The sequence below is a fragment of the Lissotriton vulgaris genome, chromosome 2_1, assembly GCF_964263255.1.
Source record: "Lissotriton vulgaris chromosome 2_1, aLisVul1.2, whole genome shotgun sequence".
Classification (NCBI taxonomy): Eukaryota; Metazoa; Chordata; class Amphibia; order Caudata; family Salamandridae; genus Lissotriton; species Lissotriton vulgaris.
In genome coordinates, this window is record NC_141687.1 from 1,451,954,145 (window position 1) to 1,451,972,359 (window position 18,215).

General features: G+C 45.5%; 1 protein-coding gene across 2 annotated transcripts in view; it reads right to left on the minus strand.

The window, feature by feature from the left end:
- LOC147732744 (ficolin-2-like) overlaps positions 1-18,215 on the minus strand; it is a 589,146-nt gene that overhangs the window by 336,764 nt on the left and 234,167 nt on the right. For both annotated transcript variants that reach the window (XM_086957310.1, XM_086957309.1), the window contains exon 5: positions 4,468-4,595. In XM_086957310.1, the coding sequence (XP_086813436.1) occupies positions 4,468-4,595 (128 nt within the window). The remainder of the gene's footprint in view (positions 1-4,467; positions 4,596-18,215) is intronic.

The window sequence follows — 18,215 nt, forward strand, 5'->3', positions numbered from 1 at the left end:
AGGAGTACCACAGACACTCATGCATGCTCTGTGTACCACAGACACCTACGCATGCATCGCATGCCACAGACACCTATTCATGCACCGTGTACCACAGACACTCGTGGATGCACTGCGTACCACAGATACTTATGCATGCACCGTGTACCACAGACAATTAAGCATGCACTGCGTGCCACAGACACTTATGCATGCACCATGTACCACAGACACTCATGCACACACCGTGTACCACAGACACTTGTTTTGCACCGTGTACCACAGACACCTGTGCTTGCCCCGTGTGCCAGAGACACTTATGCATGCACCGTGTGCCAACGGCACCCATGCTTTCGGCTTCTGCTATTGTTTGATACTTATGCACCATCCTCGGCAGGCACAAGGCATCTGTCCTCAGGAGGAAGGAGAGCGCACTCTGGAAGCATTTTCCTTTTTTAATTAAAGTGAGATTTTCTTGTCAACCAGAGGTAAACATCCAAATCCACAGAGAAAAGATGTATGAAGGCTTGTCGAAGAGTTCACGTTTCTGTTCCAACCTCTGGGGCTGATGTGTGCATCTGTTCTATGTCTGCGTTGACCCACGTGGGCCCCTTGCACCCTTGGCTGTTTCCAGCCAGGACTCTTCTGCAGGAGGGTGAGAGGGTAAACCATGCCCCCTGGCACTCTTGGCTGGTGCCAGCCAGGACTCTTCTGCAGTAGGGGGAGAGGGTGAACCATGCCCTTTGGCTGTTCTATATCTGCTGTGCGGCCTGAGCCCACATGGGCCCCTATCACCCTTGGCTGGTGCCAGCCAGGGCTCTCATGCAGGAGGGTGAGAGGGTGAGAGGCCCATGCCCCCTGGCTGTTCTATGTCTGCTGTGCGGCTAATAGTCAGTTTCCAAACACAGCGTGTGCTAAAGTACGCGCTGTGTTTGGAAACTGTCTCTACGCTTTTGTTAGTAAAGCACGGGGCAGACTGGGGCCTTTTGTTTAAGTATTGCTGTTAATCGGAGCCTGTGAAGGGGCTCTGATTAACAGTGATACTTAAACAAAAGGCCAGAGCGGCTGGGGAAACGAGTGGAACAGAAGGCAAAAAGGGCACAAAAATGAGTGGCACAGAGGGCAGAAAGGCACCAAAAACGAGGGAAAAACGAGTGGAACACAGGACAGAAAGGCACAAAAACAAGTGGGACAGAGGGCAGAAAAGCAGAAAAAAACAAGTGGGACAGAGGGCATATGGGCACAAAAAACGAGTGGGACAGAGGGCGGAAAGGCACAAAAAACGAGTGGGACAGAGGGCAGAAAGGTACAAAAAACAAGTTGAACAGAGGGCAGAAGGGCACAAAAAACTATTGTAACAGAGGGCAGAAAGGCACAAGAAATGAATGGAACAGAGGACAGAAGGGCACAAAAAGCGATTGGAACAGAGGGCAGAAGGTCCCAAAAAACGAGGGGAAAATGAAGTGGAACAGAGGGCAGAAAGGCACAAAAAACGAGTGGAACACAGGGCAGAAAGGCACAAAAAACGATTGGAACAGAGGGCATAAAAGCACAGGAAACGAGTGGGACAGAAGGCAGAAAGGCACAAGGAATGAGTGGGATAGAGGGCAGAAGGGCGCAAAAAACGAGTTGAGCAGAGGGCAGAAGGGCACAAAAAACGAATGGAATAGAGGGCAGAAAGGCACCAGAAATGAGTGGAACAGAAGGCAGAAGGGCACAAAAAACGATTGGAACAGAGGGCAGAAGGATACAAACAACGAGGGGAAAACAAAGTGGAACAGAGGGCAGAAAGGAACAAAAAATGAGTGGAATATAGGGCAGAAAGGCACAAGAAACGAGTGGAACAGAGTGCAGAAAGGCACAAAAAACGATTGGAACAGAGGGCAGTAGGGCACAAAAAACGAGGGGAAGACGAAGTGGAACAGAGGGCAGAAAGGCACAAAAAATGTGTGGAACAGAGTACAGAAAGGCACAAAAACAATTGGACCAGAGGGCAGAAGGGCACAAAAAATGAGGGGAAAATGAAGTGGAACAGAGGGCAGAACAGCACAAAAACGATTGGTACAGAGGGCAGAAGGACACAAAAAAGGAGGGGAAAACGAAGTGGAACAGAGGGCAGAAAGGCACAAAAAAGGAGGGAAAACGAGTGGAACAGAGGGCAGAAAGGCACAAAAAATGAGTGGAACAGATGGCAGAAAGGCACAAAAAAGGAGGGAGAAACAAGTGGAACATAAGGCAAAATGGGGCACAAAAACGAGGGAAAAACGAGTGGCATAGAGGGCAGACGGGCACAAAAAAACGAATGGTACAGAGGCAAAATACAGAATACAGCTAAGAACAGAAGGCAGAACGGGCAGAGAGGCACGGGGGCAGCGAGGGGAACAGAAGGGAAAACCGGGCAGAGACACAGGGCAGCGAGGGGTACAGAAGGAAAGACCGGGCAGAGAGAGCACGGGGACATTTCTTCACCCAATTAACTGTGCTCCAGTTAAGAATATTTATTAAAATCTTATGATGGTACCACCATTGAAGTCTTATACTTTTCTAAACTTGAAGTGTACTTGCCAGTGTAACCAATTCATGTCATGGCATGCTTATCCAATTTGCAAACTGCCCTTAAGACCCTTATTGTGGCGCTGTATGGGTGAAAATGCACCATCTTTTCACTTTTTAAAGTAAACTTTTTGAGTGCCATTTGGCACCGCAGACACGTGCGGTTTGGTTCCTGGCGCACATAGCCATGGCTGCAGCGCAGAGACCCTCCACTGCTGCACACAGAGGAAAATAATTAGAGGGAACATTGCCCATGACCTGCCACAGAACCCTACTGCGACCATCACTTAGCACTCGGGAGACTCAAACTATCATCCTGACAACACTCAGACTCTGACACAGAGTACTTTTGCTCTCTGACTGATTTCTGGATTTCTTTTTGTGAATATGTTGTATAGCGTTATCTAGTCTAGGTTTAATGAAAAACTGTTGACCAACTATCCTCCATGTATTATGACATCTGGTAAAGCTGTGAGTCATACATTGTGTTTATTACCCATGCTATAAAAATGCAAATAAATTAAGAAAGAAATTCCTTATTAGAGTAGGACTAAACAACAGTGAGATTACTTTGTATAATTTTGGACAACAAACTCATCATAAATTGATAGGTCAACGCCTTCTCCTCAGCCTGCTTCCATGCTCTCTGCATGCTCCACAGAATCTTCAAATGACTCCCCATCAGCACCAGAAAAACAGTGACACAGGCCTTCATCACCAGCCATCTGCACTACGGCAATGCACTCTATGCAGGCACCACCAGCGAACTCATGAGACTTCAGATGATACAGAATGCAGCTGCCACACTGACCCTCAACCTGACCAAAAAGATCCACATCACCTAGCAGCTGAGAGACCTCCACCGGCACCCCATCCAGAAAAGATGCCTTTTCAAACTCCTGACCCCACACCTACAAAGCCTGCATACATGAACCAAGGGTTGAACTTTCACGAACCTCAGCTCCACCCATCTCGCTGTCACACAGAAAGCATGCATCTGCCACTGCAGCACTGGAGGACACTCCTTATCCCACCTCACAGTGAAATCTCAGATGCCCTCCCCCTACACCTCCAAATATCAACCTCGCTAACAGACTTCAGGAAAAAGCTCAGCACCTGGATCTTCGACTGAAAACCGTAGTCCATCACTTGGATACCCTCATGAGTGATAAGTTGCGCTCTACAAGTACAGCATGATTGATTGATTGATTAAAGAAGGCTCAGCAGCCACCCCTTCCACTCACTAAATACCCCCTTAAGCACTCATAAGCCTTCTCCAATACTTAGCCAGTCCTGTCAATTCTCTGCACCACTTAACTAAAGTCCTCTTCAGTACTTACCTACAACTCCAATACTCTCCAATCTCTCTCTATTCCTCCCTAGCCCTCCCTCCAGGTTTGTCCAGCACCATCCAATACTTATTAGCTTTACATTTTTGCACAACACCCAGCCCTCTTGTCTCCTGTATATACAAGCCTCACTCATTGGACCTCCCTTCAGAACTCATCTATACTCAGTCGGTACTGACTAGCTTCCTTAAGGAGCGCAATAATCCTCCATTCCTCATCAGCTCTCCCTCTAGTGCTTGGCAACTCCCTCCATCATTCACCATCTCATTTTCTCCAGTACCATACCCTCTGTGCAGTACTCAAGAGTCACACTCCAGTGCTTGCCAGTTCTTCATCTCCATTACTCGCCAAGCCTCTGATACTGTGAAGCCTGCACTGTGTAGTCAAGCGCCCACTCATTCAGCATTTACTAGCTCTCCCTCTAGGACTCAAAGCTCTCCCGCCATTTTTAACTGTCTACTCCTCTGCAATTCTCCCCATTTACTCCTTCTGTATTCACTTACTCCTATCCCTCATGTACTCACTAATGTCCTCAGGTAATCGCCAGCCTCATTCCCTTTCTCACCACCCTCCTTCCAGTACTCACCAGCCAACCACCTCCATCGGTCTCCATGTCACAGTAGACCTGCAGTGTTCGGCAATCAGGCAGGTAAATGGTGTACCATCCGCTTAGAGAGTCCCCTCTGTGTAGAACATCAACACAGCTTTGAGGGCCTGAAAACCAGAAAGAGAGTGTCATGAGAAACACATGCATCACACAACATCCTTCCTGTCATGCTCAGCTCCTGCAAGATACCAGGTATCCTTCAACAACCTCTCCTCTAACACAAGTATCACTCCAAGTACCCCTGTAATATCACACACCTGGCATACCAGGCATCACCCCACAATCCTTCCTTTTACAAATCTGACACATCAGGTATCACTCTGCAGATAGCCCTTCACTAATCTCACATACCATGTATCATTTAACAACTCCTCTCACATACGTTCTACTCCATGTACCACCCATACTGTCCCTCACCGGGCACACCAAGTATCAACCAACTACTTCTATCACTCACCTGGCACACCAGGTATCATCTTACTCATTCTATTGCACACTTGGAATAACTGGAACTTTCCCAGAACCCCTTTTTCTCACTCACCTAACATACAAGGCATCACAAACCCTCCACTCAGTCACTGATCACAGCCCCTTCTTTCACTCACCAGCCACACCATGTATGAGCCATTAGCTCCTCCTTCCATACACCAGAAAGACCAGATATCACCACACCTTATGTGTCCCCCAGAGACAATAAAATCAAAACACTATGAGAGATAAGTTTATTAAATAAATATTAGCCTAGTTTAGGATTGCTTTAGGTGGCATTGACTAGGCTGCATTAGATGAATTACAGAAGAGTGTGTAGATATTTTGTTGTGCATAAGCCACACATGTTCATGCTCTTGTTCTCATTCAGATAGTCTTTGAAATTCAGATGCAAGTTATGGTCTGTGTTTGGTGGGCTTGTTAAATAACCATTTTTAGCTTCTTAGTTGCAGGAAAGAATAAGTAACTTTAAATGTTTATGTCCGCAGTTATGATCGTGCAGAAGCAGCTTATTGGGCAGAAAAATAAATACATCCCATCACAGCTCAGGAAGACAGTGGTCCATTCTCTGGTCACCTCTCAACTAGATTATGGGAACTCTCTGTTCTTGGGGGCCCCTAAATATTTCTCACGTGCAGACTGCAGGTAACACAGAATATAGCCGCCAGGTTGCTTTGTAAGATTCTCACAGGGGAATCAGTGAAAAAGCACCTATTGGACCTCCACTGGTTGCCGATAGAAGCAAGAATAAAATTCAAAGTCCTGATCATAATCCACAGAGCACGCTATAATAAAGGTCCAGAAAAAATCAGGAAGTTAATATCTCCTTATATCCCAAACAGACGGCTATGGTCCAGCACAGAGGAACACCTAATACAAACAAGGGCCAGCGGGGAAAGATGGGGAGGAAGCTCTTTCTCCCATCTGGCTCCCAAACTCTAGAACTCTCTGCCATTGGAATACAGACTGATAGATAGAGAACTAGAGTTTTGAAAAGAGATCAAAACACGGCTGTTCAACCAATATCTCTAAGTCACGGGCAAACCACTCAATTCTCGATCTTACAACGCAGGGAAGCCTCAGGGCAACCATGCACTTTACAAATTCACTAATATTATTAATAATAATAATAATAATAATAATGCAATGAGTCTAACAGAAATTTTACATGAGCCTTTTCAACAAACCATAATGGAAAAAACAAATTAAGCAATGTACCCATCCAGGAAATGCTATGGCATTGTTGCATTCCCTATCCAAGCAATGGCAAGCCTTGAAAAACACATAAATAACAATGGCTGAAGTTGCAGAAGGGGCTGACTCTAAGCCTTCTCTCTCAAGATGTCTTTGTACTTCTTTCTTCCTTTTTATGAAGACTCAATGACACAAGGTCTTCCAGACACCTAAAGCTATATGTAGTCCAATCCAATGATAATAAGGGTATTTTACTTCCAAGGGGCTTATTCTGTGAGTTGGAAATGCTCCCCGACCGAATCGGGTTGTAAATGGTTTCCAACCCACTGGGATCGTTAGAGTCCGACCGACCAAGTACGATGCATCCGAATGCTTCCAGATACTATTTGGTTGGACTCCCATTGACTTAAATGGGAGCACATGTTCCTAATCGCATCATAATTGGGCACTGGGTCGCTCCCGATCCTATTTGGAAGGAGCAAATGCCATTAGGAGGCCTTCCTAACCGGATCAGAATCAGGCCCTGGGTGGGAATGCCCGCCATAAGGGCGGGGGTCCCGTTCGGGGGTATTAGGATGCGCCCACCACAGTGGCGGGCGCATCTTGAATTTTTAACATTGTGGCCGGAGGTGTTCTCAACACCGCCCGCCACAATGCTAAAAATGCATTTTGTGCATGTGCATGCACAACGTGGCAGGCACCTTGCGGTGCCTGTCATGTTGTTCATGTACATGTAGGGGGCTACCATAGGTACTCCTCATGTGCCTCCCCCACCCCCATCATCCTGGGGGCCCCCAAACTGAAAGACCGCATGTCTTTCAAGGCACCCTCCCGCCAGCATCCTAATATGGATGGCGGTGTCTAGCAGACACCGCCACCATATAAACCCTTTTCCGCCCGGCTGCAAGGAGACCGGGCAGAAAAGCAGTGGACGGTGTTTCTGTCCGCCGCGGTCTCCCCACCATATTACTATGGCGGGGGGAAATAGGTGGCGGGCGGGCAAGGATGTCGGGCGGATCGCCATCGCCCGCATGGCGGTGGCGATCCACCCGACATCCTAATGTGCCCCTTGGTGCCTGACTTTAAGCGGGGTTTTATATAGAAAGGTTATTTCTGGCATAAAAAGTTGTTTAACCTCATGCGCGCTAGCGGAATTCCGCTCGCGCGCTGAGAATTCGAAAATCGCACTTTGCGTGACGAGCTGGGCTCGGCATCAGCGTGCGAGGAGGCTACGCGATGACGAGCCCAGCTCGTCATCAGCCCCGAAGGGGTTAAGTTTACAGAGCATGTCTGAGAACGATTATAGAGGTGCCTTTGGAATCATACTCATGGGGATGGAAGGAATAACATACTAGCTACAGAGAAAGGGTACATGTTGAGCTATCCCACTACAAAGGAGGTCTTTGTCAGTAAGAATGAATTAACCCCAGAGGAGTGCAGAATAAAATTCAGGATTAGTCAGAAACTCTGTCAATACTGCTGGGAGGATTTTGTGGGGTAGTTTTGAAATTATTGTGAAAATTACTATTGTTTTTTAAGAAGGTGTTTCTAAGAGTTTTATACTTTTTCTTTTTTTTCAAAGAGAACTGAGAAGAAGCAACTCGAAAAAAGTTTCCTTCAGACACACATTGCAGTTCTTTTAGCTTGTTTAATCTGATACAATTAAATGGCATTCCCCACTACATTTTTTGAATGTAGGGGGTGGAGACTGTAATGTTCATATATTTTTTCAAACGTACTTCTATTAACTTTTTGAAACTGTCTACTCAAATGCAACATTTTTTCCTCCATGCAACTTCCATGTTAGACAATATCTACATCTTTACAGTGCACATTGTTGTATTTAAGATATAGGGGTCGATTCCGAATTGGGAAACAAATCCTTACGACGATTCGTATTTGTAGCCGTTTCCGTACGAATCGTACGAATCCGTCCGAATCAAGTAGTACGATCCGTTGAGAGAAAATACGTCCGAATCATTGTGAACCGTACACAAATGAAGGGTAAATCCGCTCGACATCGACCCGCATAGTGAACCATACAATTCGTAAAAATGCCGTACGACCCGCCAAGTATGATCCGGACAGGGGGAATCAGTACGCGATTCGTACGGTAAACGTCGCCTATGAGCAATTCGTACGGAGGGCAACACTATCACATACGCACCGTACCCCTAAAATCAAGGGTGTGTATGCATGGGGTGTACGCACCGTACACCTACGACCTTGGGGTGTACGAACTACACCCCTATGGTCTGTACACCTACGATCATGGGGTGTACGCACAGGGACATACGCACCTGAAATCCAGGGGTGTACGCACTGTACGCCGATGCACCATACCCCCTGCAGTCATGGGGTATTCGCACCATACCCGGGGGGTCCGTTTTGTATGCATTTAGAGGTGAAACCTGCTTTTACTGACTTTTTCAGCTCCTGTAGAAAGAGAGTTGCACGGAGTGTTGTTGATACGATTCGTACTTGCTGGGTCAGAAAATGCAGCTTTGATCCGTACGGACATCGCGTACTGCGTGTGCCGAATGCGATTTGTACGGATTAGTGAGTTTTACAGTCTTCGGTACGATTCCTACGGAGAACTGCTTTGGGTACACATCGTACTACATCGTACGTCCGGGTACAGTTCTGCATATGATTTGTACGGGAAAAAACTCTGTACGGCTATTCGGAGGGCATTTTACCGAATCAGAATCGACCCCATAATGTAGCTTTCTTCACATTTTTTGCATTCACTAGTTCCTGCCGGATATTTTCTTTCTTCGTGGGAACATCATTCACTAGGATAACAAATGTTTCTGCCCAATCACTCTCTACATCTACAATTTCAATATTATGTTTGACATCTAAAGGAAAATAAGCAACTGTACCTTTAAGACCTTTCTGAAGCTCAGTGGATGACACCTTTAAGGTTAGAGTTTGCTTCTCTCAGAAAGTAATGTAAGTGATCCGATGGATGTTCTGCACAACTCAAGGTTAGACACCAAGGGGCCCATAAGGATGGTGGGCGGATCGCCCCCTCCAGGCTGGCGGTAGCAACTTCCGGCCTGCCAGGGGCTGCTCGCCATCCGTGCCGGAATTACCCCCGCCATATTAGTATGACTGGGATGTCCGCAGCAGATGAAAAGGCTGTCCGCCGCTTTTTCGCCCTGGTCGCCTTGTGACCGGGGCAGGAAAGGGTTCATATGGTGGCGGTGTCTATCAGACACCGCCAGCCATATTACAATGGGCTTTGACAGATGCCTTTCCACCACGGAAAGGCATGCAGAATCTGCTTTGGGGGCCCGTTGCGGGCCCCATGGACTCCGGGGGGTGGAGGGTGCACATGGGGGGTACCTATGGTACCCCCCAGCAGTTCCATGCACAGCATGGCAGGCACTGCGTGGTGCCTGCCATGCTGTGCATGGAAGTGCACAGCATGCCTTCCTGCCATTGTGGCGGGCGGTGCTGAGTGCACTGCCCGCCATAATAGTAGGAATGCTGGATGCGCCCACCACTGTGGCGGGCGCATCCTAATGCTGGCCACAAGACCCTTGCCCTTATGGCGGGTGGTCCCTTTCACTGGCAGGATGACGGGCGGATAAAGTCCGCCCGTCATCCTAATGGGCCCCCAAGTTAGTGTTCCTAAATTTCACAACATAGACTTCAGCTCAACATAACTATGATACCAGTACTCATTAAGCCCAATATTTGCAAAGGTAAAGTGAATAGACAGCAACACTGCAAGTTCATGGGTGGGCTTCTACTGTATAAAGTTATTCCTAACAAACAATACAAATGAATGGACTTAATATAGAATTCATAATATCGTAATGACATAATATCGAATTTTAAATATCAATAGGTCCAAAATATCTAATGCTAGAATATAAAAAGCCAAAATATCTATTTCTTTAAATATCGAATGTGAAAATATTGAGTACAATATATCGTAATGACAAAATATAGTTATTTTGTAAAGGTAAGTTATATTAAAAATTGTAATATAGAATGTTCAAAATATCGAATATTATAAATATTGAAATTTAATGAGTGTAAAAATTATAAATGTAAAAATGTCATAATTAGTAGTTTTAAAAAATATATAAATCAAAATATTTGTAATATACATTTTTTAGCAGTGGGATATTGGCTTATTAGGGGATAAGGGTGGGGAGTGTTTTAAAAATGTTGTAATCATTTTTATTTATATGCTAAATACATTTTGTTGAGAGTAAAAATATTTTTATGAGATTTTAACAATTTTAAAAATTATAAAAATAAATATTTGTAATATAAATTTTCAGAGTGGGATGTTGGGTTATTAGGGGATAAGGGTGGGGAGTGTTTTAACCCCTTGGGCGCGGCTGCCATTCTGCGCCTGTGCGGCAGAATCGCGAGTGGGCGGGTTTATGACGGCCCCCAGCCATCATCAGCACACGCCCACTGTAGTGCATGACGGCTGGGGCTGTCATCAGCATCGAAGGGGTTAAAAAGTTAATAATTTTTATTTATATTCTAAATAAATTTTGTTGAGAGTAAACATAATTTAATGAGATTTTAATAATTTTAAAATTTATAAAGATAAATCATTGTAATCTAAATTTTAGGAGCGGGATGTTGCATTATTAGAAGAAAAGGGTGGGGAGTGTTTTAAAAATGTTGTAATACATTTTATTTATATTGTACAAAAATTGTTGAGAGTAAAAATATTTTAATGACATAATATTATTTTTAAAATTTATAGAAATACATATTTCTTATATGAATTTTAGTAGTGGGATGTAGGTTTGTTAGGGGATAAGGGTGGGGAAAGTTTTAAAAATGTTGTAATTAATTTTATTTTTATTCTAATACAAAAAAAATTGAGAGTAATTATATTTTTATGAGATAATAATATATTTTATATTTATTAAAATAAATAATTCTTATAAACATTTTGGGATTGGGATGTTTGGTTGTTAGGGGATAAGGGTGGGGAGTGTTTTAAAAATGTTGAAATATAATTAATTTTATTCAAATATTATTTTGGTGAGAGTAAATATATTTTTATGAGAAATTCAATTTTTAAATTGTATAAAATACTTTTTTTAATGTAATATTTTAATAAGTTTCTTTAATATCTGGCACCTTCCCAGATTTAAAACTGACTGGAGTTGGAGTATTAAATTATATTTATTTACTAACTGGCACCTTCCCTTATTTAATACTCACTAGAGTTGAAATAGTAAATTATATTTATTTACTATCCAGCACCTTCCCTGATTTAATACTGGCTGGAGTTGGAATAGTAAATTATATTTATTTACTATCCAGCACCTTCCTTAATTTAATCTTGACTGGAGTTGGAATAGTAAATTATATTTATTTACTATCCAGCACCTTCCCTTATTTAATGCTCACTGGAGTTGGAATAGTGAATTATGTTTATTTATTAGCCAGAACTTTCCACATTAAGGGGCTGATTCTGATGTGGGTTGGAAATGCTTCCTGGCCAAGCTGGGTTGGAAATTGTTTCCGACCCACTCGGATCGGGAGAGTCTGACCGACCAAGTACGATGCATCCAGATGCTTCCAGATACAATTGGAACTCCCATTGACTTCAATGGGAGCACATATTCCTAACCGCATCATAATTGGGCACTGGGTCACTCCCGATCCTATTTGAAAGGAGCAAATACCATTAGGAGACTTTCCTAACCGCATCAGAATCAGGCCCTGGGTTGGAATGCTTTCCAACCTGCATCAGAATCGGGCTCTATATATTGACTGGAGTTGGAGTTCTGAATGTATTTAATTTATATATTATTTAGAGGAATAGTAGTTTTAAGGGTGTATTTGTTTTTGATGTCTGATAGTATTTGTGTTAAAAGTTTGTGTTTTTATTAACAGTTAATAAAAGTACAAGTATTGTGAAATAATCAGAAATAGAAGTTTGATGAACAAAGTTTTTTTTTCTTACAATATAGTTAGTTGAAGTAGTTGTTTTTATTAGGTAAATAATATAATTATAAACATATCTGCTGAACATTTTTACAACCTTTATTGTTTTGAATTATATTTGTGAGACATATTACAATGTTTACAATATATATTTTTATTCATATATCATTTATAAATTTTGAGAGTTTTAAATAGCGCTGGCTAGAACCGTAGATATCAGAGCGCTTTACATAAGGTTCCAGAGGAATTACAAAATTACATCATTTACACTTTACATCCGTTACTTGAAAAACATTTCAAAAAAGTAGAAGACGATATAAATGGAGCATTAGAAGGGTAAGGGGGAGGGGTAAGGGGTAGGAGTAGATAGGATAGAGAGACGAAGGAGAGTCTGCCCAAAGTCCGGCTGGGTAGGTGACGGCTGAGGATGAAGTCCACAACCCATCTCCTCTTTAGCTATCGGGTAGCTCCACTGGGCATCAGCCAAACAGCTAGGTCTCAACAGGATAACAATTAAAGAAAAACATAATATTGTTATAGTAAAATTTTCAATTTTTTATATTTTTATGCAACATATAAATATTTATTACTACAATATTGCATTTTCATATTTTTGTAATTTCCAAAGCATACTCATATTGTTACATAACTTGTTAACATATTTACATTATTAAATGTTTTATTAATATTATTAATATGTGTATTATTAATAATATTAATAATTACATTGTTGGTATTTTTATTATTATTGTAAAAGGTATATTGCATTTTAAGACATGTACATTTAACAAAACATAATAAATCTTTAATAGTACATTTTTTATATATACACAACATATGTATTATTAATATTATCAATATATGTTTTATTAATAATATTAATAATTACCTTATTTAACTTACAATGTTTTATCTGTAACGGTAGGTATTTATTTAACATTTTGTTATATTCTATTCTTATTTTTGGGATGTAATTATTTTTTAATATTAATAAATAATATATGTGTTATATTATTTATTATTATTAATAAACAATATTGTACAAATCTTACAGTATTTTTTGAATATTTATACCATTTTTTTTGCAATTTTATAAAATATATTTGTTCACATTTTTAGTAAGTTTACTGCATGATTTATTATATTTAATGTTTACAAATATATTTATTTAGCCATTTTTGTTTAGGGGGACTACTTTTCTTACCGCTTACTGTCGTTTTGGGTTATTTCTCAGGGTATCTGATCGCGATTGGAAGCTGTGTCCCTTAGAACCACGTAAGAGTTATTTATTTTATTTTAAACTAAGGGCCCCAATAGGATACCTCGACCGCCATGGAGGCGGAAAACAACCGTCCGCCGGGTCCACGGATAAACCGGCTGTCAAATTAAGATCAACCGCCAAAAAAGACCGACCGCGGCGGTAGCGGACTAACAAAAACCGCCCGACACGGGCGGTGACGTCCAACAACCGACCGTGGTGGACAGAAACGCAGCGGAAAAGCTACACCCCGCCGCTAGCAAAGCAGAGACACCGCACCGGGAATTAGGATTTCCCCGATGCTCCCGCGGTACGAACCGCTGTTTCCGACCGCCGTGGTCGCACACAGGAGTGAATGGGAGAGACAGGGGAAGAGCTGCAGCATAGCCACCGCAGCGGACGGTACATGAAAAACATTGGGATAAAGCAAAAACACTGCAACAATGCCTAACTGAGCACAAATCAAAGTAGCCATGCCCCACAAATACACCAAACACATACCAATGATAAAACAAATGCAAAAAAATTCTTTACAATTCCCAGGACAACACTCACAACACACCTCAAAGCAAAAGCCCATTTGGACACACCCACACAGCTGAGTATAAAATCAACCCCTTTACTGACCACAATCCTTTGCAAAACTCCAGAAGGGAAGGGCATACACCACATCTGACAGGAGAGGCAAAACAACATAACACATACACCACCAACATCACCACTACCACCATCACTACCACCATAACACCAGCACCAACAATCCCCCAGCGCACAACACACCTCACACATCAACACCACACCCACCACACACACCCCTGCACCCACAAACACTGCAAACATCACGCACCACGGCAGCACAGAAAATGCCAAAATTCACAGAGGGTGAGTTGACAGTCATGGTCAATGAGATAGTGAGAGTGGACCACAACTGTTTGGTAGCTTGGTCCAACAGACAATGTTAGCCACAAGGACACAAATGTGGGAAAGGATAGTCCAAAGGGTCAATGCAGTAGGGACCGCCCCGCGATGCAAGAAGATCATGAAGCGGTGGCATGATCTCAAGAGGGTTGTCAAGGAGAAGAGGAACAAGAACTGGGAGCTGGCGAACCGGACTGGCAGTGGCCCTACCATCCCACAGAAAACATTCACACCATGGGAGGAGAAGGTGCTTGCCATACTGCATCCTGAGAGTCTCACAGGAGTATCCGGGGGAACGGAGGTTGGTAAGTACAAACAAATGGCAACCAACACACTGATAAATACTTCCTTGCACAACCAAAACACCATTGCATTGTTTACCCTCACCAAAGAGGTAGCTAGCCATCTTACCTGTATGGACTGTTTGGGGGGAGGCCTGAAGCACAACTCCTGCCATGCACCCTGTCCCACACCTGAGCAGGACGGAGATCTCCCCCACCCAGGAGCATGTGTCAGCCATTGCACTGTTCACCCTCACCTAACAGGTAGGCAGCCATCTTCACTGGGAGGCCTGTTTGTGGGAGGGAAGCCTGCACTACCCATCCCACCATGCCCCCTGTACCACACCTCAGTAGCATGGAGGCCTCCCCCAACCAGGAGCATGTGTCAGCCATTGCACTGTTCACCCTCAACTAACTGGTAGCTAGCCATCTTGTATTGGAGTATTGTTTGTGGGAGGGAGGCCTGCACTACCACTCCCACCATGCCCCCTGTGCCAAACCTGAGCAGGATAGAGGCATCCACCACCCAGAAGCATGTGTCAGCCATTGCACTGTTCCCCCTCACCTAACAGGTAGGTAGCCATCTTCCCTGTACTGGTTGTTTGGGTGGGTGGAGGCCTGCACCCACGACTCCCACCATGCACCCTGTCCCACACCTGAGCAGGATAGAGTCCTCCACCACCCATGAGCATGTGTCAGCCATTGCACTGTTCACCCTCACCTAACAGGTAGGCAGCCATCTTCACTGGGAGGCCTGTTTGTGGGAGGGAGGCCTGCACTACCACTCCCACCATGCCCCCTGTACCACACCTGAGCAGGATAGAGACCTCCACCACCCAGAAGCATATGTCAGCCATTGCACTGTTCACCCTCACCTAACAGGTAGGTAGCCATTTTCCCTGTACTGGCTGTTTGGGGGGGGGGTGGAGGCCTGCACGTCCACTCCCATCATGCCCTCTGTACCACACTCCAGCAGCATGGAGGCCTCCCCCACCCAGGAGCATGTGTCAGCCATTGCACTGTCCACCCTCAACTAACTGGTAGGTACCCATCTTGTATTGGAGTATTGTTAGGGGGTGGAAGGTCTAAACCACGACTCCCACCATGCCCCCTGTCCCAATCCCCAGCAGGATAGAGCCATCCCCCACCCAGGAGCATGTGTCAGCCATTGACCTGTTCACCCTCACCTAACAGGTAGGTAGCCATCTTGTATTAGAGTATTGTTTGTGGGAGGGAGGCCTGCCCTTCCACTCCCACCATGCCCCCTGTACCACCCGTGAGTAGGATAGAGGCCTCCACCACCCAGAAGCATGTGTCAGTCATTGCACTACTCATCCTCACCTAACAGGTTGGTAGCCATCTTCATTGGGATGACTGTTTGTGGGAGGGAGGCCTGCACTACCACTCCCACCATGCCCCCTGTACACACTCCAGCAGCATGGAGGCCTCCTCCACCCAGGAGCATGTGTCAGCCATTGCACTGTTCGCCCTCAACTAACTGATAGGTAGCCATCTTGTAGTGAAGTATTGTTTGGGGTGGGAGGCCTGTACCATGACTCCCACCATGCCCCCTTTCCCACACCCCAGCAGGATAGAGCCATCCCCCACCCAGGAGCATGTGTCAGCCATTGCACTGTTCATCCTCACCTAACAGGTAGGTAGCCATCTTGTATCAGAGTTTTGTTTGTGGGAGGGAGGCCTGCACTAGCACTCCCACCATTCCCCCTGTACCACACCTGAGCAGGATAGAGGCCTCCACCACCCAGAAGCATGTGTCAGCCATTGCACTGTTCACCCTCACCTAACAGGTAGGTAGCCATCTTCCCTGTACTGGCTGTTTGGGTGGGTGGAGGCCTGCACCACGACTCCCACCATGTACCCTGTCCCACACCTGAGCAGGATAGAGTCCTCCACCACCCAGGAGCATGTGTCAGCCATTGCACTGTTCAACCTCACCTAACAGGTAGGCAGCCATCTTCACTGGGAGGCCTGTTTGTGGTTTGTGGGAGGGAGGCCTACACTACCACTCCCACCATGCCCTCTGTAGCACACCTGAGTAGGATAGAGGCCTCCACCACCCAGAAGCATGTGTCAGTCATTGCACTGTTCACCCTCACTTAACAGGTAGGTAGCCATCTTCACTGGGAGGCCTGTTTGTGGGAGGGAGGCCTGCACGTCCACTCCCACCATGCCCCCTGTACCACACTCCAGCAGCATGGAGGCCTCCCCCACCCAGGAGCATGTGTCAACCATTGCCCTGTTCGCCCTCAACTAACTGGTAGGTAGCCATCTTGTATTGGAGTATTGTGTGGGGGTGGGAGGCCTGTACCATGACTCCCACCATGCCCCCTGTCCAACACCCCAGCAGGATAGAGCCGTCCCCCACCCAGGAGTATGTGTCAGCCATTGCACTGTTCACCCTCACCTAACAGGTAGGTAGCCATCTTGTATCGGAGTATTGTTTGTGGGAGGGAGGCCTGCACTACCACTCCCACCATGCCCCCTGTACCACACCTGAGCAGGATAGAGGCCTGCACCACCCAGAAGCATGTATCATCCATTGCACTGTTCACCCTCACTTAACAAATAGGTAGCCATCTTCACTGGAAGGCCTGCTCGTGGGAGGGAGGTCTGCACTACCACTACCACCATGCCCCCTGTACCACACCTGAGCAGGATAGAGGCCTCCACCACCCAGAAGCATGTGTCAGCTATTGCACTGTTCACCCTCACCTAACAGGTAGGTAGCCATCTTCCCTGTACTGGCTGTTTGTGGTTGTGAGACCTGCAACACTACACATGGCACCAATTGCATGCAATGCATCGATACAGGACATGTATGGTTATTTGATGTTCCCCTGCACCATGTAATAACAGCCAGTATTGCATTTAACAATAATAGTAAAGTTGTCTTAAATGGGTAGTGTACAGACAGCAGATGAGGACATGCAGCTAACAGAATACTTGCACATTGCACAACACTGACCATTCCCCATCTAATCCACAGGTGATGAAGATCTTGCTGCTGAGGACAACGACCAGCAGAGCCAGTCTTCACCCCCGGTACATGGACTCTCGGATGTTGACTCCCAGGACAGTTTGGACGATGACCACCAACTGTGGAGGGCAGGAAGAGTGTGAGGGGACCCACCGTGGCGAGGGAACTGGTCCGAGGCAGTAGGGCAGGTGGGAGGGCCAGGGTCCCCCCGACCTCAGGAGGTTGGCACACCATCCTTGGACCACTTCATCCGAGTCATCGGTGCATATGAACAGGTCCAAGGACAAAGTTGCCAGTCGGAAGACCTATTATGTGAGCTCATCCTGCTAATGAGGTACATCGACACACGCATTGGTCAAATGGTGGACCTCATGGCCCAGCAAGTGGCGTTGCAGAGGGACAGGCCTGCGTCACAACCAACATCTCCGCCCTCTTCTGTTGTGCTGCAGGATGACAGTGCACCATCCTCCCCTGTGCTAACAGAGAGGGGTGAGTCCTCAGAGGCCGCTGGCCATTCAGCAGGCCCCCTCCCCGCCAAAAAGATCAAGGGGCATCTAAAGAAGAGCCTGGGAGTCTCTGGAAGCAAAGTACCAGCCACACGGCAGTCACGGAGCCAGCCCTGATTGCAACCCTCTTCCCCACTGCATTGACT